Source organism: Erinaceus europaeus, chromosome 12, assembly GCF_950295315.1.
Source record: "Erinaceus europaeus chromosome 12, mEriEur2.1, whole genome shotgun sequence".
Lineage (NCBI taxonomy): Eukaryota > Metazoa > Chordata > Mammalia > Eulipotyphla > Erinaceidae > Erinaceus > Erinaceus europaeus.
The window spans coordinates 49,809,477-49,833,143 of record NC_080173.1 but is presented as its reverse complement, the minus strand read 5'-3'; the positions used below and the strand labels follow the sequence as shown (position 1 = coordinate 49,833,143).

At 46.7% G+C, this 23,667-nt stretch overlaps 1 protein-coding gene across 1 annotated transcript; it reads left to right on the top strand.

Annotated features, from left to right (window-relative positions):
• Positions 1-911: 911 nt before the first annotated feature.
• On the top strand, positions 912-22,329 carry PSMD3 (proteasome 26S subunit, non-ATPase 3). Its single transcript, XM_007531019.2, has 12 exons — positions 912-1,298; positions 5,011-5,201; positions 8,513-8,650; positions 10,061-10,197; positions 13,769-13,959; positions 14,094-14,197; positions 19,747-19,861; positions 19,951-20,070; positions 20,217-20,320; positions 20,494-20,649; positions 21,671-21,721; positions 21,895-22,329. Exons 1-12 carry the CDS (start codon positions 1,085-1,087, stop codon positions 21,970-21,972), a joined length of 1,599 nt encoding a protein of 532 aa, XP_007531081.1. The 5' UTR covers positions 912-1,084; the 3' UTR covers positions 21,973-22,329.
• The last annotated feature ends 1,338 nt before the right edge of the window (positions 22,330-23,667 follow it).

The following is a 23,667-nucleotide window of genomic DNA, read 5'->3' as shown; positions in this document are numbered from 1 at the left end:
GTTTAAAAAGTAACAAAAACAGGGAGTCGGGCTGTAGTGCAGCGGGCTAAGCGCAGGTGGCGCAAAGCACAAGGACCGGCATAAGGATCCCGGTTCGAACCCCGGCTCCCCACCTGCAGGGGAGTCGCTTCACAGGCGGTGAAGCAGGTCTGCAGGTGTCTATATTTCTCTCCTTCTCTCTGTCTTCCCCTCCTTCTCTCCATTTCTCTCTGTCCTATCCAACAACGACAACAACAATAATAACTACAACAATAAAACAACAAGGGCAACAAAAGGGAATAAATAAATAAAATAAATATTAAAAATATATTTTAAAAATAGATAAAAAAATAACAAAAATAAATATAAAAATATTTTAACCAGAACACAGCTCAGCGTTGGCTTAGGGGTGATGCCTAGGATTCAACCAGGGACCTTTCAGTCTCAGGCATAAAAGTCTGTCGCGCAGACAGCTGTGCTCTCTCTCTCTACGGCTCCTGTTCTGTTTCACTTTTCGCCCAACAGTCTACCCCCAAGTCGCCTCCTTCGGAGCTCTTCTCCCCGCGAGGAGGATGCAGCAGGCGGCGGTTGCGGACCAGCCAGCTAACGCGGCATGAGACCCCGCCCTTCCGCCGCAAACTGCAGGAGTCTGCGCCAGAAACCAGCCCGGCAACTCGTGACATTATCGCGCCCTGCGCTCCGATTGGCCCTGCCCAGTCTTTGGGGTCTGCATAGGGGCTCTCTTGTGGACAGGCGCAGAAGTGCAGGCGTGAGGAACAAAATCAGCACACTTGAGCAGTCCAAAGAAAACTCTCACACCTTTTCTGGCTCCTCCTCCATCTTTCGTCGAAGGTCCGCCTCCACCCTGCACTTCGGCTGATTGATTTCTCTCCCCTTTGTTGACTCGGCGATCGACCCGTCGGGCCTGGCGCTTCCCAGAAGGCCCAGCGCCGGGAAGGGGTTTGCAGCTGCTCCGTCATCGTGCGGCCCGACGCGAGCGATCCCGCGCTCGTGTGCAGGCCTGCCTCGGCTGCTGGTCCCTGCTGCGAGGGTTCACGTGAGGCCCCGGCCTCGGTCCCTGGACTAGGCCGCGATCCCCGGCGCCATGAAACAGGAGGGCTCGGCGCGGCGCCGCGGCGCGGACAAGTCGAAGCCACCGCCCGGGGGAGGGGAACAAGAACCACCGGCGCCCCCGGCCACCCAGGATGTAGAGATGAAAGAGGAGGCGGCGGCCGGTGGTGCCTCCGCCGGGGAGGCCGACGGCAAGACGGCGACGGCTGAGCACTCGCAGCGAGAGCTGGACACCGTCACCTTGGAGGGTACGAGCACCCAGGCCCGGGACGTGCTGCGATTACGGGTGACAGCGCCCCGGTGACCCGGCGTCTCTGTGGGACCCCTGGCAGCCCCGCCACTCCCGGGCCCTCGGGCTCAGCCCCCGGTGCCGCTGGCCCGGCCGCCCGGTCACTGGACCTTCTCTCCACCCTCCGCCGCACCCGGGGCTGCGTGGAAAAGCCGGGCTCCCGGGGCTGCAGACCCCTCTTTTTACGCTCTTCCCTCGGACCTGTTTGGTCCGTCTAGCAGCTGGGTTTGTGTTTATCTGTGTAAAGGGGGCCGGGTAATGCAGAATGCTGGGCTCTGAGCTTGGAACGTAAGAAGGATCTCTCCTCGGCTAGGGAGCAAAGAACCCTTTCTGCTAGTGTCTGTCTTCCTTATTTCTCCAGTTGAGGTGCCCGAAGAATCCCATTGCTCGCTCACTCTGCCTTCAAATCCGTGTTCCAGTTGTGTTTCTGCAGGGTTTAAACAGATATTTTAGCCGTGAGGCATCATTCTAATACTGATCTACCTAAGCACCACCCCAATCAGGACCCCCCCCTCCCCATTTCTTTTATTCTGGGCGCTTGGTCTATGTCTATTTCTTACTGTCCTCTCGCTCCTGCCAGGTCTTAATCTCACTTAAAGCTTCCTGTCCACATGTGGGAGAGAGTGTGGGAACTTCCCACTGTAATCCTGATGTTTTGTTTTTTAATATCTTCTTATTTTGGATAGAGAGAGAAATTGAGAGAGATGAGGGAGGGAGAGAGACCCAGACGCCTGCAGCACTGCTTCCCCACTCATGAAGCTTTCCCCCTGCAGGTGGAAACTGAGGGCTTGAACCTGAGTCCAACTTGTGCACTGTAATGTGTGTGATCAACCAGGTGCGCCGCCACACCCAGATGCTGTTTTCCAAGTTCTGGGTCAAGCGGAATCAAACTATTTGGGTTTTCTCTCTTCTTAACTACTGCATGAGAAACCAGCTCAAAAATACCCTGATTGTGAGGGTGTGATAGTGTTCACCGCATCACTTTCTGCTCTGAAGTTGGACATCAAGATTGGTGTCTAATAAAGATCCTTAACCTAAAATAATGATTGTGATAGTCACCCAAGTTCAAACCCCAGCACCGTGTGGGGGTGCTGTGGTTGTAGTAGAAGCCTTTGATTCTGTGGTATCTCACCCTCCATCTCTACCTGAATGAAAGAGTGACCTGGAGCAGTGAACTCAGATTTGCAAGACCCGGACTCCAAATAGTTTCCTTACTTGCCTTTAAACAAAACTATTGTATCTGCTTCGTGGGCTGTCGTAAAGATTAAAATGCTTAGGAAGGGCCCAGCAAAATAGTTCACTTGGATAGTGCACACCGCCTAGGATCATGTCTGGCAGCCACCACACTGAAGGAAGATTGTATTTATTTTATGAGAGAGATAACTAGCACATGCACATGCTGTGCCAGGGATCAAATGCAGGACTTGATGCTTGAGAGTCCAGCACCTTATCCACTGTACTACCTTCCAGGCTACTATTTCTATTTTCAAGTCATAAATGTAACCCAAGTACCATTCTACTGAGTATGTAGAGGCAACTTTAATTGCATTCCCTTATTCTTGGACATTTAAAATGTTTCCCCTTCTTGTTACCATTAATGAATACATTTTGCAATGACTGACATTGTGTCCAAGTTTTTCTTCTACTTTTATGCTTATTTCCTAGAACTCTTAGGTACCTAGTCAAAAGGATGGAGATTTTTCTATTCAAGAATGTCAGGATCTGAAGAGATTTCTTGAGCAGAAACACCCTAGGCTTGCCTTCATGTAGCTATCTTGGCTCCTAGAATTTAGATATTTCAGAGATGAACATTTTTAAAGTTTTTAGTAGGTGTTGTCCAAACTGGACTGATCCACATTCTACCAGGAGAAGTGTCCTTTTCACCCTGTGTTTTGTTGCCTTTTTTTTCCCTCCCAGAGCACTGGGGGGGACTGAACCTGGGATTTTAATGTTACTTAGTAAATGTTTTCTGGGCAGAGAAAGACAGCTAGCTTACCAGGTCAAGTTTATGTAAACAGTAGTACAAGGCCATAGGTTCTAGCCCTGACGTTAATGTTACTTAGTAACATTAACTTAATGTTACTTAGTAAATGTTTTCTGGGCAGAGAAAGACAGCTAGCTTACCAGGTCAAGTTTATGTAAACAGTAGTACAAGACCATAGGTTCTAGCCCTGACGTTACATGCTTAAGGATACACTGTAATGTCTTTCCTCTCTGTGTCTCCCTGACCAGAGGGAGAGAATAGGACTGGAGAGATAGATAGTACAATGGTTATTCAAGAGGCTCAGGTCCCAGGTTCCATACCCAGCACCAGCTGAGCCGTGCTCTGGTCTATTTTTCTTTCTGTATCCTTCTTTCTCTCTCATTAAAAAATAAAATAAATATTTTAACATTTAATTTTTTTTAATTTTTTAAAAAATAGAAATTTAGACCCAGGAAGCCACGCAGAGGTAATCACATGTGTTCAAGGCCTTGGTTCATTCCCAGGCACCACATTTAGAAGAAGAGGAAGAAGAAAGTTTTCATTTGTAATTGTTCTAATACTGGTGAAATATATATACTGAGAGAGGGTGAAGGAAAGAGACAGAAAAGGAGAGACCTACAACATTCATGAAGCTTCCCTACTACAGGACCTTGGGACCTTGTATGAATTATATATTTATTATTTATTCTCTTTTGTTGCCCTTGTTAAGTATTTATTTATTCCCTTTTGTTGCCTTTGTCTTATTGTTGTTATTGATGTTGTCGTTGTTGGGTAGGACAGAAAGAAATGGAAAGAGGAAGGGAAGACAGAGATGGGGGGGGGGGGTAGACACCTACAGACCTGCTTCACTGATTGTGAAGCGACTCCCCTGAAGGTGGAGAGCTGGGGGCCGAACCGGGATTCTTATGCCGGTCCTTGTGCTTCGCGCCACCTGCATTTAACCCGCTGCACTGCCACCCTACTCCAATGGATTATATTTTTTATGACTATTAGCTGTTGGCCTTTGCTCTTTTTGTTTTGTCTGTTAGTAATCTGACCTTTTATACAAGCTCTTGGTAGAATCAGAATACGAATCTTGGGTTGGGGAGAATCCTTAAAATTTTTAAGAATGAAAAACAAAAAAAAAAAATTTTTTTTAAGAATGACTCTTGGTCAGATTTGTTGCAGAAATCTTTTGTTTACACAATTACTGAGAATTTTTTTTAGTAAAGACAAACTCATTAGTCATGTGTGTGAGAGGTCTCCCATTGTTCACAGTTAAACTTACTGCTTAAAAACAAACCTGTGTGTTTGTTTTCTTCCTCTTCAGTTTCTCTTCTGCCATTCCTTTACGGTTTGAGCTTTATTTTTGTCTCGCTTCTGCCTTTACTTAAGCCTGTTAAAATAGAAGAGATGGGGTGGGGTGGGGAGACAGCATAATGGTTATGCAAAGAGACTCTCATGCCTGCGGCTCCTAAATCTCAGGTTCAACCCCCACCACCACCACCATAAACCAGAGCTGAACAGTGCTCTGGTGTTTCTATCCCTCTCTCTGCATCTCTCTCAAAAGTAAAATAAATAAAAATATTTTTAAAAAAAAAGAGAGAGAGATGAAGTGACTGGCCATCTCCTGCCCCTTTGTAAGAGCATCGTGGTGGGGCGATAGGGAGACTTGGAAATAATGTATTTCCCTTCTGATATCCCACAGACATCAAGGAACATGTGAAACAGCTGGAGAAGGCTGTTTCCGGCAAGGAGCCTCGATTTGTGCTGAGGGCCCTTCGGATGCTGCCTTCCACATCACGGCGCCTTAACCACTATGTTCTGTATAAGGCTATACATGGCTTCTTCACCTCTAATAATGCCACTCGAGACTTCTTGTTACCCTTCCTGGAAGAGGTGAGTGGTTTAGACTGGCTTAAAGGTCATAGGCCTGGCTTCAGACAGTCCACCGCACCCATCCTCCAGGGGTAATTGTTTTCCATCTTGAAGCAAGAAAGCCCATTTTGGTATTCATTTGCCCACCAACAACAGAACCAACTTTCTGCCCTGCAACATCTTCTGAGTCTGGGAGGGGTGGGATCTTGCAAGTGCAAAGCTCCAGCAGAGCCTTGGCACCAAAAAAGAAAGGTTTTGAATCCAAACTCTGACCAACTGGTGAGAAACCCCGTCCTCTTAGGGCCTCATTTCTTTGTTTGGTAAAGCTCATACAACAGTGTCTGACACATAGTGAATGTTAGTGAAGCCACGTCAAGAACGACCTTTTCCTTTTTCACTGTAAAATTCCCATTGTTTGTGGTACAGGCCAGGCCCTGCTCTTTCTTAAATCTCACTGCCCCTTATAGATACCTGTATGCTTATAGTCTGTTCCATAGTTATGACAATTCAGAAAAGCATTTGAGATAATAACGAAGACTTACTGTCCCGTCTGAATTTTTTTTTTTTTTTAGTTTTCCATCTTTAAATTTACTCAAGGAAATCTTGTTTGGTTTTGGTTTGTTTAGGATTCTTCCTCCCTCTAACAGAGACAGAAATGGAGGGAGGGAGAGAGGAGAGATAGCTGCAAGCACTGTTCCATTGTTCATGAAGCTTCCCCCATATAAGTGGGGACCAGGGGCTTGAACCCAAGTCTTCACACATAGTGATGTGTGTGCTTTACCAGGTGTGCCACTGCCTGGCCCCTGTTGTGTTTTAATAGAAGGAAGAAAAGAAAAAAAAACCAGAGTATCGCTGTGACACATATGTCTCCAGGGGTCAAACTCAGGACCTTGTACTTGAGAGTTCAAAGCTTTATCCACTGCACTACCTTCCTGATTATCATATTTTTTATTTTATTTTTTTACCAGAGCACTGCTCAGCTCTGGCTTATGGCAGTGTAGGAGATTGAACCTGGAACTTTGGAGCCTCAGGAATGAGAGTCTTTTTGCATAGCCGTTATGCTACCTACCCTACCCCATAATTAACTTTTTGATTGTTTTGGTTCTTTTTTATTTATTTATTTATTACCTCCAGTCACTGGGTCTCAGTACCAGCACTATGAATCCACTGCTCCATTGAGAAGATGGGGAAGTAGAGGGAGAGAAAGGTAGACATTGGACGGAGGGTAGGTAGCTTAATGGTTATGCAAACAGATTCTCATGCCTGATACTCCAAAGTCCCAGGTCAAGTCCCACATACCACCATAAGCCAGAGCTGAACAGTGCTCCGGGAAATAAATAAATAAGAGACAGAGAGAAAAAGGTAGATACCTGCAGACCTGCTTCACCACTCATGAAACGGACCTCCCACAAGTGAAGAGCGGGGGTTCAAACCTGGGTCCTTGTGCTTGGTAATATCTGCACTTAACCAGGTGCATCACTGCCTATCCCTCCTCTCCCCTCCCTTTTTTTGTCCCCATTGTCTCATATCATTTTTTTGAAAATAAGACAACCTGAGGGAGTCGGGCGGTAGCACAGCGGGTTAAGCGCAGGTGGCACAAAGTACAAGGACCTGCATAACAATCCTGGTTTGAGCCACCGACTCGCTTCACAGGCAGTGAAGCAGGTCTGCAGGTGTCTGTCTTTCTCTCCCCTCCTCTGTCTTCCCCTCCTCTCTCCATTTCTCTGTCATATCCAACAATGACATCAGTAACAACAATAGGAAAAGGGGGGGCAACAAGAGGGAAAATAATAAAATATAAATAAACAAGAAGGTCTGCAGGTGTCTGTCTTGCTCTCCCCCTCTCTTGTCATCCCCTCCTCTCGATTTCTCTCTGTCCTGTCCAACAGCAATAACAACAATAATAGTAACAACAACACCTGAAAGGTGGCACAGTGGATGAGGTGCTTAACTCTCAAGCATGAAGTTCTAGATTCAGTCCCTAACATCACTTGTACCCCAGGGGATGCTCTGATTCTTTCTCTTAAATAACTAAACTTTTTTTTAATCATAAGATTTTTACCTCGCTAGATATTATTATTCCATTTTCTGTGACTATAAGTCCTAATTAAATTTCCCCCACATACCTTTGTTCCTACGTGCATAGAGAATGCCTCGGGCAGGGGTAGATAGCATAATGGTTATGCAAACAGAGAGTTCCTCGCTCCCCACACACACACAAAAAAAAATTAGAATGTCTGGTTCTTGTTCTCAGCTGTAGAATTTATAGCACTTCATTAAACACTGTGATAGGCTTTGCAGTAGTTCCAGGTATGGTAGTTCATTCTCTACTCACTATAATCTCTTGGAGCACCCTTCTGTATACCATCCTTCCTGTTCCTATTATACTCGGAAGATGTCTGCTGTACTCCGGTAGCCGTCTTTGCCTTCCTTGGGAAAGATATTATATATTTTGTATCTTCAACACCTAGAAAAATCTTGAGACGGGTAAGCGATAGGGGGAGTAAATCAGAGGGCTCTGTATCCCCCATTCCACCAGAACCCAAAGTGTTGGTCACCAGGAATCTTTTTTTTTAAAAGCATCAATGAAAGGGAAGTGAATCTGGAAAACACCAGAGGAAGCCAGGCACTGTTTTGCTTATCCAAGAGAGAAGAGGGAAAAGACACTTGGAAGTAGTAATAGGTGTAGGGGTGACTAGAAAGGAAGTGAAGGGGAGTCGGCGGTAGTGCAGCGGGTTAAGCGGCACGTCAGGCAAAGGCGCAAGGACCGGCATAAGGATTTTGGTTCAAGCCCTCTGCTCCCCACCTGCAGGGAAGTCGCTTCATAGGCGGTGAAGCAGGTCTGCAGGTGTCTGTCTTTCTCTCCCCTCTGTCTTCCCCTCCTCTCTGCATTTCTCTCTGTCCTATCCAACAATGATAACATCAGCAATAATAATAACTACACAATTGGACAACAAGGGCAAAAGGAATAAATTTTTTAAAAAAGGAAAAGAAGACAGGACCATTAAAAAATGGGGAGGGGATATAAATATAGATATCTACACATACAGATAGTTATAGAACCATCCTGTATGTATTAGTGACCTCGGGAGAACTTCAGTTTCCATTGGAGGAGATGGGATACAGAACTCTGGTTCCCAAACTGTATAGAATTATACCCCTATTGCCTTAGAGTTTTGTAAAATCAATATTAAATCTCTGATAAGAATAAAGATAAAAAAAATCTTGAGATACAGCGGGCACACAAATACTTGTTAAAGTATATAGTGAGTGCTTAATTCATTCTTGGCTGCTGGATCTGAGCTTCTGTGGTAATTTGTGTCCTCTCTTAGCCCATGGACACAGAAGCTGATCTGCAGTTCCGTCCCCGAACAGGAAAGGCTGCATCAACACCCCTCCTGCCTGAAGTGGAAGCCTACCTACAACTCCTCGTGGTCATCTTCCTGATGAACAGCAAACGCTACAAAGAGGTATCCAGGGGCACGCAGGGGAGATTGTCTGTGGTGGAGAAACAGGGTTACTAACTCTCCCCTAGATTGCACCTCACCCCACATCCAGAGGAACCTCCTCTACAGCTCTGGCACAGTGGGGAAGAACTGGCAGTGGTCATTCTACTCAGGTACTGCGCAGAGTAACTGATAGAAGATTCTTTTTTTTTTTTTTTTATCTTTTTATTTTGTTTGATAGAAACAGCCAAAAATCAAGAGGGAAGGGGGTGATAGGCAAAGAGACACCTTCAACACTACACCACTTGCAAAGCTCTCCACCTTGCCCCGATAGGGGATTCTTACCACTCCCTCCAGTTGGCGCCAGCTTGTTTCTCAAACTTAGCCACTGTCTTGAAGGTATACTCAAGAAATCATAGGTCTCACACCCCCATTCCCATTTTTTTCCCCTTGCTAGTGGATGACCACACCCATACACATACAGGTTTTTTTTTGTTGTTGTTCATTAATGAAAGGGAGAGAACTAGAAATTCACACTCTGGCATAGGTAATGCTAGGAACTGAACCTGGGGTTTATGCATGCTAGTCCTGGACTCTACCCCTGTGCCACTCTGCCAGTCAATTTGTTTTGGCTTCTAGATGTTATTTATTCCATTTTTTAAATGTAAAGTTTAGTTGGTTTGGGAATCTTCAAAACGTTGTACATCTATCGACATTTCCTAGTCCCAGGACATTTTGAAGATTTTACTTTATTTCATTTTTTATGAAAGAGTGAAAGGCAGTAAAGCACCCTTCTGTGCTGGGGATGGAGACCTAGGCCCTCGCACAGGCAAGGACTATGTCCTTTTGGCTTGTCAGAAAAGTCATGATGTGTTCTTCTGGTTTTCTATGCAAAAATGTGTCATGACTTTTCCAGCAACCCAGTACCTGTTGAGCCACATCCCCAGAGTTCTGTGTTTAATGATTCAAAGAATTATTTGTTAGTGAGAGGGAGAGCAGGGATAGATAGCATAATGATTATGCAAAGTGGCTCTCATGCCTGAGACTATAAAGTCCCAGGTTCAGTCCCCTACACCACCATAAACTAGAGCTGATCAGTGCTCTGGTAAAATAAAATAAAAGAGAGGGTGACAGAGAGAACCAGAGCAACACTAGCACATGGGATGCCAGGAATTGAACTTGGAACCTCATGCCTGAGAATCCAGTGCCCTACTCATAGCACTGCCTCCTGAGCCCTTCTTAATGTTCTTAAAGCCTATCCACATTGTAGCATAAATCAGTACTGACCGTGAACATTTATGTATACAAGTTATAGTATGATCTTATTTCCAGTTCTCTTGGATATATTCCTAGGAGAAAAAAATGCTGGCTCATGATGGTTCTGTGTTTAACTATTTGGGGACCTGACAAATGATTCTTTCTTGACCACTCCAGGCACAAAAGGTCTCTGATGATCTGATGCAGAAGATCAGCACTCAGAACCGCCGGGCCTTGGACCTTGTGGCTGCAAAGTGTTATTATTATCACGCCCGGGTTTATGAGTTCCTGGACAAGCTGGATGTGGTGCGCAGGTAAATCTGGCTCCTGGTTAGAGATGTGATCAGTCACAACCACAGAACTATGGTCTTGTAAAGGACAGTAAGCTGGTTGCCATGTCCTGAGCCATGTGAGGGGTTGAACAAGTAACTGGCAACAAATGAAGAAATGGAGAAAACCACTAGAATGGTAAGAACTGTTCTCCAGGCTCTTCCCTTCATCACACAACAAGGGAGGACTAGAGGTAGAATTGAGGGTACAACAAGCTGGAAAACACTTTGCCCCTCTATTCTCTGCAGCAGCTCCCAGTTCCCTCAAAAGCCAAAGCCCTTGTGTTAGCTTTTAAGACCTGAAATGATCTCCCCTATTACTGCCTTCTCAACATTATCTCCCCCTGTTCCCCAACTCACTCCCCAGCCACACAGGCCTCCCTGCTTCTCCTCAGGCATGCCAGACACTTTTTTTTTCTTTTGTTTATTTATTACTGGATAGAGACAAAAATTGAGGAGGATGGGGGAGATAGAGATAAGGAAGGGGGTCAGACAGTATAGTGGTTCTTCTTCTTCTAGCGTTTGCCCTTCTTCCGTAGCCAGTCAACAGCGTCAGGTTGAGCCTGATGTAAAGTTTCGAGACCTCCTTTGAATCTGGAAAGGTGGCAGTCGTTGACTATGTGGGTTATAGTCTGTCTGTAGCCGCAGGGGCAGTTCGGGTCGTCTCTGGCTCCTCAGCGATGGAACATAGCGGCACACCAGCCATGGCCTGTTCGATACCGATTGAGGAGGGCCCAATCATAACGTGCTAGGTCAAAGCCGGGTTGACACTTGCAGGGGTCTGTGATGAGGTGTTTGTTCTTTACCTCAGCTGACTGCCAACTCTGTTTCCAAGCGTCTGGAACAGAGAAGTTCAGTGTAGGCGTAGGGGACCAGACTGGGTGACGAGACGTCAAGCGTTGGACAGGGTGGGCGAAGATATCAGCGTATATTGGCAGGTCCGGTCGAGCATAGACGTGGGAAATGAACTTAGATGATGCCGCATCCCGACGAATATCTGGCGAGGCGATGTTGCTAAGAACTGGCAGCCATGGAACCGGGGTTGAACGGATGGTTCCAGAAATTATCCTCATGGAGGAATATAATTTGGAATCGACCAAGTGGACATGGGGGCTACGGAACCATACTGGGGCACAGTATTTTGCAGTGGAATAGCATAAGGCCAGAGATGATGATCGTAGTGTGGAAGCGCTCGCGCCCCATGAGGAGCTGGCCAGTCTTGCAATGATGTTATTCCTCGCGCCCACCTTTGCTGCAGTTTTTATGAGATGTTTGTGAAATGACAGAGTGCGATTGAGAGTAATGCCAAGATAGACTGGCTGGGCTTCATGCCGGATTCTCGTATCACCAAGCTGCACATTAAGCTCACACGAGGCCAAGGCATGGTGTAGATGGAAAACAGATGATACCGTTTTTGCAGTGCTAGGGATTAGTCGCCATTTTTTACAGTAATCAGATATCAGAGACATGTCTTTCGTGAGTGTTTCCTCGAGGATGTCGAACTTGGATGCCTATAGTATAGTGGTTATGCAAAGAAGCTCTCATACCTGCGGCTCCAAAGTCCCAGGTTCAGTCCCGTGCACCACCATAAACCAGAGTTGAACCAGAGCTCTGGTTAAATAAATTTTGTGGTCCGGGAGGTGGCTTAGTGCATAAAGTGCTAGACTCTCAGGTATGCTTGATCCCCTGCGGCACATGTATCTGGTTCTTTCTCCTCCTATACCTCTCGTTAATAAATAAAAATATTTATTTATTTATTTATTTTTGCCTCCAGGGTTATCGCTGGGGCTCAGTGCCTGCAATACGAATCCACTGCTCCTGGAGACCATTTTTTTTTCCCACTTTATTGCCCTTGTTGTATTCATGGTTATTGTTCTCATTGATGTTGTTGGATACAACAGAGAAATCGAGAGAGGAGGGGAAGAGAAAGATAGACACTGCATACCTGCCTCACCTCTTGTGAAGCGACCCCCACTGCAGGTGGGAAGCCAGGGGTTCAAACCGAGATCCGTGTGCAGGTCCTTGCACTTTGCGCCAAGTGCACTTAACCCGCTGCGCTACCGCCCGGTCCCCAGTAAAAAATATTTTTAAAAGGAGAGAAAGAGAGATACTTACAGTCCTGCTTCAACATGAAGCTTTCCCCCTGCAGGTGGAGACCAAGGATTTGAACTTTGCACACTGTAGTATATGTACCTAATCAAATGCGCCCCGCCAAACACTTTTTCTTTTTTTAACCAGAGCACTACTCAGCTCTGGCTTATGGTGGTTCTCTAGGGATTAAACCTGGGACTTTGAAGCCTTAGGCTTGAGAGTCTGTTTACATAAACATGGTGCTTATCTACCCCCACCTGACACATTCTTCCTCAGTCTTCACATTGGTACTTCCCTCTTCTGAGAATGTTTTTCTCCCTACTTTTTTCAAACCTTTGCTTAATCATCATCCACTCAATGAGTTCTATTCTTACTGTGCTATTTAAAACACAATTCCATAAGTAAATCATTTTTTTTATTTTTATTTATTTTCCCTTTTGTTGTTCTTGTTGTCTTTTTATTGTTGTTGTAGTTATTATTGTTGTTATTGATGTTGTCATTGTTGGATAGGACAGAGAAATGGAGAGGAGGGGAAGACAGAGAGAGGGAGAGAAAGATAAGACACCTGTAGACCTGCTTCACTGCCTGTGAAGCGACTCCCCTGCAGGTGGGGAGCCAGAGGCTCGAACCGGGATCCTTCTTCTGGTCCTTGTGCTTTGCGCCACGTGCGCTTAACCCACTGCACTACCGCCCTCCCAAGTAAATCATTTTTAGAAAGGAAAAGATGGGTCTGGGTTGAATGCATACCTTGCCATCTGCAGATACCTAGGTTCAGTCCTCCCATCCTCACCTGCAGGGGTGTAGCTTCACAAGTAGTAAAGCAGGTCTATTTCTCCTTCTCTATCTCCAATTTCTCAATTTTTCTCTGTCCTATTAAATAAAATAAAAATAGCACTCAGAGTGGTGGATTCATAGTACTGGCACCAAGCCTCAGCAATAACCCCAATGGCAATTTAAACAAAAAAAAAGAGTGGAGGTCAGAGGCTATTCAAAGGGTTATTTTTTATTTAATTTAATTTATTTTTAAATATTTATTTTATTTATATATTCCCTTTTGTTGCCCTTGTTGTTTTATTGTTGTAGTTATTATTGTTGTTGTCGTTGTTGGATAGGACAGAGAGAGGAGGGGAAGACAGAGAGGGGGAAAGAAAGATAGACACCTGCAGACCTGCTTCACCACCTGTGAAGCAACTCCCCTGCAGGTGGGGAGCCGGGGTTCGAACCGGGATCCTTATGCCGGTCCTTGTGCTTTGCGCCACCTGCGCTACAACCCGACTCCCTTAATTTTTTTTTTTAACCAGTGTACTCAGCTCTGGCTTATAGTGGTGTAAGGAATTGAACCTGAGACTTTGGATCCTCAGGGCTAAGAGTCTCTTTGCATAACCATTATGCTTATCTTACCTCTACCCTATCCAAAGGTTTATGATTCAAGGCCTTTAGTACCTTTCCACTTTCCTTCTTGAAGCTTCTTACATGCTCGGCTTCGGACAGCCACCCTTCGACATGATGCAGATGGGCAGGCCACCCTTCTAAACCTCCTGCTGCGGAACTACCTACACTACAGCTTGTATGACCAAGCCGAGAAGCTGGTTTCCAAGTCAGTGTTCCCTGAGCAGGCCAACAACAATGAGTGGGCAAGGTACCTCTACTACACAGGTGAGCAAGGACTTCAGAACCTATCAGAAGGTGTCTTGGGCTCATCTGGTACATAAGAGGCCCATTTAGCACTCTGGTTTTCAAGGGGTGGGTGACTCCATTCTCTTGATCCACTCTCCCGTTTCCACACACAGGACGGATCAAAGCTATCCAGCTGGAATACTCAGAGGCCCGGAGAACAATGACCAACGCCCTTCGCAAAGCCCCTCAGCACACTGCTGTGGGCTTCAAACAGACGGTGAGAAGTGGTTATTATCCGTTTTCCACTGGCTCATCTGATAGTTTGTAGTTTTAATTAACCTTCATTAGCCAGAAGGTGGCAGCAGACATTTGTTTGCTGTGTTGTAGGGCACCTTGAGAATACTCTTAGGCAGCTAGCATGTTCAATGTATTCTGCTTGATAGGTTTAGAAAATCCCTGCTGGGGAGTCGGGTGGTAGCGCAGCAGGTTAAGCGCACATGGCATAAAGCACAAGGACAGGTGTAAGGATCCCAGTTCGAGACCCCGGCTCCCCACCTGCAGGGGAGTCACTTCACAAGCAGTGAAGCAGGTCTGCAGGTGTCTATCATTCCCTGTCTGTCTTCCCCATTTTTCTCTGTCCTATCTAACAACAACAACAATGAAAATCAACAAGGGCAACAAAAAGGGAAAATAAATATTTTTAAAAGTGTTTAAAAAGAAAGAAAGAAAATCCCTGCTGGGGGCTAGGCAGTAACACAGCAGGTTAAGTGCACATGACACAAAGCACACGGACTGGGTTCGAGCCCCCAGTCCCCACATGCAGAGGGGGTCACTTCAGAAGTGGTGAAGCAGGCCTACAGGTATCTACCTTTCTCTCCCCCTCCTCCACCCATCTTTCCCTCCTCTCTTGATTTCTCTTTGTCCTGTCCAACAAGAGCAATAACAACAAGGGCAATAAAATGGAGAAAATGGCCTCCAGGAGCAGTGGATTCCTAGTGCAGGCACCGAGCCCCAGCGATAACCCTGGAGGCAGAAAAAAAGAAGGAAAGAAAATCCCTCTTAAGGCCAGCAGAGTAGCTCACTTGGGTAGTGTGCTGCTTTGCTGTGTGCATGACCAGATTCAAGCCTGTCCCCACCACATTGAAGAAAGCTTCAGTGCTGTGGTCTCAATCTCTCTCTCTCCCTGCCTCTATCTAAATATATTATCCTTGATCCTCCAGCACTCCTTACAGTTACTGCTGGTTTGTGGTTTGCATTACATTGATAAATCAGATTCTAACCTAATCATTCAGGTGACCATGTAAGAGCTGGTTGTGGCCGGACAACCAAAAGGAATCTCCGCATGACTACCTCTGTGAAGCTAAACCATTACCACTACAAATCACTAAGTATTTTTTGAAAGGGATCAGGCAGTGGTAGAGCATACATGTTACTAAGTGTTTTTTGACTGACAGTCATGACATTAGGCACTAAGGAATAGAAAAGATGGATGGGGAGTCAGGCGGTAGCTTAGCGGCTTAAGCGCAGGTGGCGCAAAGCGCGAGGACCACCATAAGGATCCCCGTTCGAGCCTCTGGCTCCCCACCTGCAGGAGAGCCTCTTCACAGGTGGTGAGCAGGTCTGCAGGTGTCTATCTTTCTCTCCCCCTCTCTGTCTTCCCCTCCTCTCTCCATTTCTCTCTGTCCTGTCTAACAACATCAGTAACAAGAATAACTACAACAACAATTTAAAAAGGGCAACAAAAGAAAAAAACGAAGTTCCTTTTTGAAATCACTGAAAATATTTTTTTAATGTAATATTAAGACAGTTTTGTACTACTTGAGATGAAGCAGTAAATGGTGCTTTAAACCAGATTGTACTATGGATAAATAAGGTTTGAAAAATTCCTGTGGTGGAGGCAAGAAAAGGTGAAAGACAGTGAGGCCCTGGGTCTGTGAACCATTGGTGAGGTGAGAGACCCAGGGGAATAAGGAATGGTTGCTTCAAAGGGGGAGCAGCAGAGTTGGGAGAACTTTCCATTCAAAATAGGGGATGGACTAGGTCCTTAGAAGAGATAAGGCTGGGGTGAAGAGCACAAGTAGAGAGACCAGTTTTTATTTTATTTTTTTTTCTAAGAATTTATTTATTTATTCACGAGAAAGATAGAGGAGGAGAGAAAGAACCAGCCGTCACTCTGGTACATGTGCTGCCGGGGATCGAACTCGGGACCTCATGGTTGAGAATCTGATGCTTTATTCACTGTGCCACCTCCCAGACCACACATGAGAGACCAGTTTTTAAGTAACAACAGGAGAATGAAGATGGGTAAAGAAAGACAGAAAGTTGGAAGCCCCGTATAAGGACCCAGGTTCAAGCCCATGCCCCCCACCTGCAAGGGGGACAACTTACAGACAGTGAAGCAGGTCTGCATGTGTTTGTTTCTTTCTCTATCAGTCTGCATGTGTTTCTTTCTCTATCCCTGTATCCCCCTTCTCAATTTGTCTGTGTCCTGTCAAATAAAATAGAAAAAAAAAAACATATATATGGCATAAAGTTTAAAATGTAAACCACAGCAGGACACATTGAAAGCTTTTTCATCCATAGCCAATCCATGTTCTCCCCTTGAGTGATCATACTTGCTTCAGAGCTTCAGCTCTCTTCCCCATGGTGTTTTACCAAATAGTGTGCCATAACAAGGTATCACAGGCCGAGTAGCTTAAACAAGAGAAATTCATTTTGTCGTATGTTATGAAGGCTGGAAATCCAAGGTCGATGTGACTGGTTTCCTGTGAGGGCCTCTCTCGTGTTGTATGATGGCCATCTTCTTCCTTTGTCTTCTGATGATCTTCCCTCTGTCCAAATCTTTTTAAAGACCCTGTCTTTTTTTTTTTTTTTTCCTCCTCCAGGGTTATTGCAGGGCTCGGTGCCTGCACCATGAATCCACCGCTCCTGGAGGCCATTTTTTTTTCCCCCTTTTGTTGCCCTTGTTGTAGCTTCGTTGTGGTTATTATTATTGCCCTTGTTGACGCAATTCGTTGTTGGATAGGACAGAGAGAAATGGAGAGAGGAGGGGAAGACAGAGAAGGGGAGAGAAAGATAGACACCTGCAGACCTGCTTCACCGCCTGTGAAGCGACTCCCCTGCAGGTGGGGAGCTGGGGGCTCGAACCGGGATCCTTACGTCAGTCCCTGCGCTTTGCGCCACATGCACTTAACCCACTGCGCCACCGCCTGACCCCCAAGACCCTGTCTTTTGTATTTGCCCGCTTTCTGAAATTGACATGACCTTGTTCAGATCACTAGCATTTTTAGTCATCCTTGCCTCTGCCAGCCCAATTTCCACATAAGTATCTCACTAAGCAGAGCTCTAGGCCCATCTTTGCCTTGCTCAGAAGCTTGCAATAGTCCCCACTGCCTGCCCAGTAGAGGATCATCACTCTTGTGAGGTACATGAGCCAGGTGTTGTTACTATTATACCCTTCTTAGGGATGAGGAAACCAAGGGCGTGGTGGCTCACTGTTTTCCGGTGAGCCAAGCATTCTGTCTACAAACTTAGAGCTCAGCCTGGTATTCAAAGCATCGTGTTCCTAGCTGGGGCCCAGTGCTTTCTCCTCAGCCCCATCATACTCCCCCAGACTGTTCCTTACACTTGCCTCCCTCTTTTTCAGCCTGTTCCCTTAACTGAAATAACCTTTTTCTGCCTCCTAAGAACCCTTAGAACAGATTAACTTCTACCATTTCCATGAATTTTATTTTAATTCATGAATTATTCTAGGGCATTAGGACAGTGTATGTGGAGGGGTAAAGAATCCTTGCCCAAAGCTGAATTTTTTCAGAGTCCTTCCACTGTATGGTCACACTTTCCCTCCATCCATTTAACCCCATGACCTCCTTAGTGACAGTTACTATGACTTTGTTCTGTGTTCCTGACCCCCCTGCTTGAGGAAGTCCTTCATGGATGGACATGGCGCCTCTGACATTTTGCTAAGCACGGTGCTTAACTCTGTCAAACACTAATCAGAAATGCCTTGGTTTCAAGGAGGAAAGACTCAATTTTCCAACTGGCCTTCTCTGCCCTTACACTAAGGTTCTGCATCTCTTGTGCCTCATTCTCTACCCAGATAACTAGTTCTATAAGTTTTACATTGCCTGTCCCTCCAGTAGCAATCCCCCTTCCTGACCAGCATCTGTAGCAGACTTCCTTCCATTCACTGAGGCTTACCTGTATTTCAGAGCACAGCCCTTTTTTTTTTTTTTTAATTTTTATTTATAAAAAGGAAACACTGGCACAAAGCACAAGGACCGGTGTGAGGATCCTGGTTCGAGCCCCCAGCTCCCCACCTGCAGGGGAGTCTTTCTGTTCTATCCATCAATGATGCCAACAACAACAGCAATTGCCTGGCTAGCATAGGGCGGTTCCTCTTCCCGGGCGCATACTCTCTGGGTTGTAGAGAACTCGACTGGAGCCAACCTGGGCTGCTACTCACTCAGCAACACTAGGGAGATGACTCAGGAACCAAGCTCATGGCGGCGAGACAATTTATTGATCAGAGAACCAAGGCTTTTAAAGGGCAGACCTAGAAGTGGCACGGAAATGGCTAGGAAAGGGTCAGAGAAAGGCAAAAAGGAGCTGGAAAGGTAGGAGCTTCCTTAGCAACTGTTACAAGGGTTTTTAACTGGTGGGATTAATACTACCCTGGAGGGAGGGAGGGCCTTGAAGGTAGAAAGAAGATAGATCAAAGGAATGGAATGGGTGGGGATCTTTCAGGCAAAACAACAGTTATGTAGATAGGCCATAGTGTCAGGAATGCAAGGTGGAGCAGGGGGAGCTAGCTTAATGTTTTAAGGAATGCCAGGCTCCTGGAGGCAGAAAAATGCAGAGTGCTTTGTGAGGCTCCTCACAATTTCCTGACATCTCCCCCTTTCTTTTTATCTAATGGCCATAGTATCAGGAATGCAGGGTGCTTTGTGAGGCAGGGAGTCTGATAAGACGGGGAAAGCTTTTGGGGTTACTCCTGTCCCTTCTTGCTCAACCTCTTTGTATAGAGAGAAAAAGACTGACAGGATAGATCCACTCCTCAGGTCAAGCCCTGCCAGGCTCTACCACATCCTCACAGTTTCCCAATAAGCAATAATAACTACAACAATAAAAAACAAGGGCAACAAAAGGGAAAATAAATAAATAAGGAAACACTGACAAAAACCATAGGTTAAGAGGGGTACAACTCCACACAATTCCCACCACCAGAACTCTGTATCCCATCCCCTTCCCTGATAGCTTTCCTATTATTTAACCCTCTGGGAGTATGGACCCAGGATCATTACGGGGTGCAGAAAGTAGGAGGTCTGGCTTCTGTAATTGCTTCCCTGCTGAATATGGGCATTGGCAGGTCAATCCATACTCCCAGCCTGTGTCTCTCTTTTCCTGGTGGGGCAGGGCTCCAGGACACATTGGTGGGGTCGTCTGCCCAAGGAAGTCCAGTTGGCATCATGTTAGCATCTGGAACCTGATGGCTGAGAAAAGTTAACATATAGAGCCAAACAAATTGTTGACAGAGCATGGCCCTTCTAGAGCAGTATGTGTACTGATTGACCTGGTGAGACGAAGCTTGTGTTAAATGTGATCAAAGGGTCTGCTACCCCAGTTCCTGGCTTCAGATTCAGAGTTTCAGTCCCATGCCCATCGCAGGCCTACATACAAGACTTTCCCCTTTCTCCTTGGGCCTGACTTTGCAGTCTTCCTCCACTTGACAGTGGATCTAGCAGAATTGAAGCCCATTCATTTCATTCTCTTCCTCTACCCGCTGGGACTCCCTGCCCACTGAGTCCCTGTGTCATCCTCTGCCAGGTGCACAAGCTTCTTATCGTGGTGGAGCTGCTGCTGGGGGAGATCCCAGACCGGCTGCAGTTCCGTCAGCCATCCCTCAAACGCTCACTCATGCCCTACTTCCTTCTGACCCAAGGTAAGGCTACTGTCCCTCCCAGAGCTTGCCAGTCTCTCTTTGAAGTGTATACCCACTTACATCTTAATTCATTCCTTTCAACTCTGCAGCTGTCAGGACTGGAAACCTAGCCAAGTTTAACCAGGTCCTGGATCAGTTTGGAGAGAAGTTTCAAGCAGACGGGACCTATACCCTAATCATTCGACTGCGGCACAACGTCATCAAGACAGGTGTGGAACCAGAGTCTCGGGGTCACTGCAAGAGCAGGAGGACCCAGACTAGACTTGGGGTTGTGACTGAGCGGGGAGCAGGGACCACCCTGTGGTGTGAGGGGTCTGCCCACCCTGCCACTTTGCCCCACTCCTTCCTCTCCCAGGTGTGCGCATGATCAGCCTCTCCTACTCCCGAATCTCCCTGGCTGACATTGCCCAGAAGCTGCAGCTGGACAGCCCAGAGGATGCAGAATTCATTGTTGCCAAGGTGGGGCTGGTTCCAAGGCCACGGTGACCTGGGTGGCATGGTCTTAGGGAGTGTCAGCCTGATAGCGAATCAGGGAAGTTGCTAGAGCGAGGACAGGAGAACAGGTAGTTAGTTATGTTCTAGGACTAGGAAATGGGCTTTCTGGTGACACTCCACCCTTTGTGGACTTGCAGGCCATCCGGGATGGCGTCATTGAAGCCAGCATCAACCATGAGAAGGGCTACGTGCAGTCCAAGGAGATGATCGATATCTACTCCACGCGGGAGCCCCAGCTAGCCTTCCACCAGCGCATCTCCTTCTGCCTCGATATCCACAACATGTCCGTCAAGGTGAGAGGCTCTTTTGTCTGTAAGGACAGTGTGGCAGCCACACCCCAGAACTCCTCAGAAACAATGGGCTTGGCTTATGGGCCACTCATCTTTAAAATCACTCACGGACAGGGCAAGGGTCCAATCAAGGCAAGGACTTTGCTTGTGGGGCTACAGCCCTTTTTTTTTTTTTTTTTTTTTGCTTTTAAGGAATCCGATCACTATGCAGGGCTAGAGTTGAGGGTACAGGGATCTAGATTTTGATTAAAGATAACTTCTTCGAGCCTCTGTTGCTCTGTCTATGAAGCAGATGGTGAGTCATTACCTGCCAGGCTTGCTTGCAGGGTTGACAAGATTAAGTAAAATCACTGTGTTAAGTCACCTGGTAGTGTTATGAATTGTATGAAAAGCAAGGCTGGTATCTGACTCCACAAACGGCTGGTAAGCCCTGACTTGTGCTGGGCACCAAGTTAGGGACTGTTAACTATTTGGCAGCTGTATTTCTGTTGTTGTTGTTATTGGTTTCCTCCTTTGGGAAACCAGGGATTTTGCTGCCTTGCTTAAAATCTGGCAGATACTGTCCTCCCTAAGATACACAAGACCCCTGTCTCTAGCCTATATTCTCCCTCTCTTGCTTGCCCTTTTCTTTTTGGCTACCCACCGGTGCCACCACATCCTACCCCACCTCACCCCAGTTGGCCTCAGTTCTCTTCCCACAGAAAAATCCCCTTCCTGGATGTCTTCGTTCCATTCCCACAACCAATCCATCCTCCTCTCCTCCCTGCCCAGTCCAGAGCATTAGTCATTAGTATGTCCAGATTCTCTTAATTCCCTCTTTTTCAGCATTGATGACATGATATTACATAATATGGTTTATGGTTTACAGGCCCAACTCCCTACACCACCATGCTGCCCTCCCACCACCACCAAATTAAATGTGAGGATAGTCTGTTTTATACATGCCTTGTACACAGAAGGAACACAGTAAATATATGTTACCTCACTGCTTTTTCATCTAGCTTTTCTTTCTGCTTTGCTTCAGGCCATGAGGTTTCCTCCCAAATCATATAACAAAGACTTGGAGTCAGCAGAGGTAAGCCACTTTCTGCTCATGAGAAAGCAGAAGGAATGGGAGAGGGGTGATTTCTGGAAAACGGGGGCTCTGGAGCTGTGGTAGTACCTGGCCTTGGGGTGGGTCTGGCTGAGCACAGGCCTGAGTGAGACTCTTGACTGACCCTTCTGCTGCCCTCACCCCTCTTTTCCCAGGAACGGCGTGAACGAGAGCAACAAGACTTGGAGTTTGCCAAGGAGATGGCAGAAGATGATGACGACAGCTTCCCTTGAACTGGGGGGCTGGGGAGGGGTGGGATGAGTGGGGACTGGCTCTTTTATCTTCCCCCTTGGGGTCCCCTTTTCCCACACACAGCTCACAGACTGCATATGTGCAGGAGGGTGCAGAGAGCCAGCCACCCCCACCTCACCCCAGGGCCCCTCCCCAGCCGGTGTACATGGTGGGCAGGAAGGCAAGCAGGCAGCCTCCCAGGGCAGGGTCCTGGCTAGTGGTGTGGGCAGCAACATGGGGGGTACTAGCCCTGTGTTCTCCTCCAGGGAGTAGGGGACTGGACTTGGGACACATGCATTGGGTTGTATGTTTTTTGAAGCTTCAATTATGATTTTTAAACAATAAAAAGTTCTACAAAGCTTTTTGTGCATCAGTTTATTATTATACTTGGCCCCCACCCCACAGCAGCACGTCCAGATTTCTCTCCCTGGTCTTGGGAATACTTGCCACAGGTATAATGTGAGCACCCCCTGCAGCTGTAGGTGAGGGAGTTGGGAAGGCCCTGAACCAGGAGCCCTGATGGGCCCACCTTTCCACCCCTCAGGCTCCTCTCACATCTGGCAGGTAAAGGAAGACTTCCATACCTGAGGCTCCCAAGTTCCAGGCTCATTCCTCTGCAGCACTGAAAGTCAGAGCTGAGTGGTACTCTGGTTAAAGGGAAAAAGGGACTGGGTGGTAAAAAAGTCAGGTGGTAGCACAGCAGGTTAAGCCAGGTTAAGCGCACGTGATGCAAAGCCCAAGGACCAGGGTAGATCCCAGTTCAAGTCCCCGGCTCCCCACAACAATAAAAAACAACAAGGGCAACTAAAGGAAATACTAAAAAAAAAAAAGGAAAAAACATTGGGGCTGAGCAGTCACCTAGTAGAGCACAGATGCTACAATCCAGGGGCTGGGTGGGTGGCACACCCGGTTAAGCACACACAAGTACTACACAAAAGGATATGCATGAGGACCTGGGTTCAAGCCCCTGCTCCCCACCTGCAAGGGGAACATTTGACGAGTAGTGAAGAGTGTCTGCAGTTGTCTATCTACCTCTCTGTCTCCATCCTCTCAATTTCTGTCCTAATTTTTTTAAAGAACGGCCACCAAAAGCGGTAGCTTTGTAGTGCTAGCACCAAACCCCAGCAACTTGAGGCAAAAAAGAAAAAGAAGAAAAAAAGCTGATGCTACAATCCCTAAAAAGGGAATAAGTAATTTTTTTTAATATTTTTAAATTACTTATTTTGGTAGAGACAGAAATCAATTGGGGAGACAGATATGTGTATCTCTCAATTCTCTCTCCACACCTACGGGAAAGCTTCACAAAGGAAGCAGTGATGCAGAGCTCTCCCTTTTCACCAGAGCACTGCTCAGCCTTGGCTTATGGTGGTGTTGGGAATTGAACCTGGGTCCTTAGGGATTGTAGCATCAGTTAAAGCAGGTCTGCAGTTGTCTGTCTTTCTCTCCCCCTCTGTCTTCCCCTCTTCTCTCCATTTCTCTCTGGCCTATCCAACAACAACAACAATAATAACTACAACAATAAAACAACAAGGGCAACAAAAGAGAATAAATACGTTTTTTAAAAAGGGGTGGGGGAGCCAGGCGGTAGTGCAGCGCACTGGGCGCGAAGTGCAAGGACCAGCATGAGGATCCCGGTTCGAGCCCCCAGCTGCCCACCTGCAGGGGAGTCGCTTCACAGGCGGTGAAGCAGGTCTGCA